At 36.4% G+C, this 1,573-nt stretch overlaps 1 protein-coding gene across 1 annotated transcript; it reads right to left on the minus strand.

Annotated features, from left to right (window-relative positions):
• Nucleotides 1-473: 473 nt before the first annotated feature.
• On the minus strand, nt 474-1,283 carry LOC132164504 (cyclin-dependent protein kinase inhibitor SMR3-like). The gene has a single exon (XM_059575026.1). The coding sequence runs from the start codon at nt 1,133-1,135 to the stop codon at nt 608-610; it is 528 nt and encodes a 175-aa protein (XP_059431009.1). The 5' UTR covers nt 1,136-1,283; the 3' UTR covers nt 474-607.
• Between the last annotated feature and the right edge of the window lie 290 nt (nt 1,284-1,573).

A 1,573-nucleotide genomic window follows, 5' to 3' on the forward strand; every position in this document is an offset into this window, starting at 1 on the left:
GCAGAAACAACCTTGGAGTTAGAGAAAAACCCCTTTTGAGTTGAGTACACCCATTGGATAATTTCTGTCCCTGAGCCTGAGGGAATATATATCCCACATGGGTTTTCTCAAAACCTGCACAATTGAGGATGTTTTGCTGCTTTTGGGAAAGTCAATGCAGCTACCCAATTTCATCTTCTCAAACAAAGTCAAAGCAACCCAATTCTGAGTTCAGAGAGAGATCAAAGACCTCCTAAGAAACAATATTACACCTAGGATTCAGAAGAATCACAGTGCACTTAAATAGGGTATCCTATGTATATATTGTATATATATAATTTAGTTTTCATATTTTGCACATACACTTTTAGAGAAACTCAGATCTGGGTCTAGTGCCAGATCATTTCCTTGATAAAATTCAAAACCGAAAATCGGAAAAGAAATCAGCTTAATTATATATAAAATATGAAAATGAAGAAGAAAGAACATCGATCGATGACAACATATCATTTCCATAGGTAGAGAATTAATGCCATTCTATGTGGAAAATTCCACTAAAAAAAAAAAAAAAAGAGAGAGAGAGAGAACATAAGATGAGCTTCACATAACATATATATAAAACCATCGATCATGATATGGTTTCATCTTGTTCTTGTCTAATTTTCTTGATCTTACCACGACTAAGATCTACTAGAAGAGCTGGAGGAAATAATGCTTCAATGTCGTTTGACAGATCAAGCAGAATTCTTTGTCGAGTAGCTTTTCGTTTTGTCAATGGAATAGTTTTGGGTTTTCTTGGTGCAGGCGGGCACTGAAGGATCACTGGGATTTTGTGATCCAAAGAAGTTGGAGTCTTGAACCCATCTTCATCATCTTCGACGTCTCTGAATTTTCCTACAATAACAGAAGGAATTTTGATCTTCTTCTTCTTCTTTTCTTCTTCTTCTTCTTCTTCTTCTGGCTTTTGATGATCTTCTTGAAATTCCAACGTGGGTGGTACTAGGAAGTTGAATTCCATGGCATTGAGATCTTTCTCAGAGAGAAACATCTGAGAATCGGAGACACCCATGAATGAAAGTGACTTGAACTGATCAGAGTACATGTGAAGACCAAAAATGGATGATATAAAAATGTAATTGCCTGAGAATATAATCATAAAATCACCATCTGTTGTAGTTTTTTAAGCGATTTCTTTCAGCCTTTCTTTGGACTTTAGCCAACGAGATGTTCTTAAAAGAGAGAGAGAGAGAAAGAGAAGGTGGGAGGCTTTAAACCCACTTCGGCGAAGGATCCAATGCAAATATTCACATCTCTTTCTCTCTCTGGGTGAGGGTGGGGGCCGGTTTCATTTCTTCTACAAGTCAGCCATTAATCTCTTTTAAGCAATCGCTTTTTTCTTTTTTCTTTTTTTTCTTTCTGATTTTTACGAACTTTGATGCATCTATGCACGTGGTTTACTACAGAAAAACCTACTGATGTTAACGTGCATGTTATTCCAGGCTCCAAATTCTCATTTCGCCACGATATTTTTAAAGGATCTCTCTGGATCTGGTTTTTGGTTGGTTAAAAAACTTTTAATTCCTGCATATTCTTC

This window comes from Corylus avellana, chromosome ca10 (genome assembly GCF_901000735.1).
Source record: "Corylus avellana chromosome ca10, CavTom2PMs-1.0".
Lineage (NCBI taxonomy): Eukaryota > Viridiplantae > Streptophyta > Magnoliopsida > Fagales > Betulaceae > Corylus > Corylus avellana.

Excerpts from the sequence above, each read along its gene's own strand:
- LOC132164504 (XM_059575026.1), bottom strand. The coding sequence starts at position 1,135 with ATGATTATATTCTCAGGCAATTACATTTTTATATCATCCATTTTTGGT.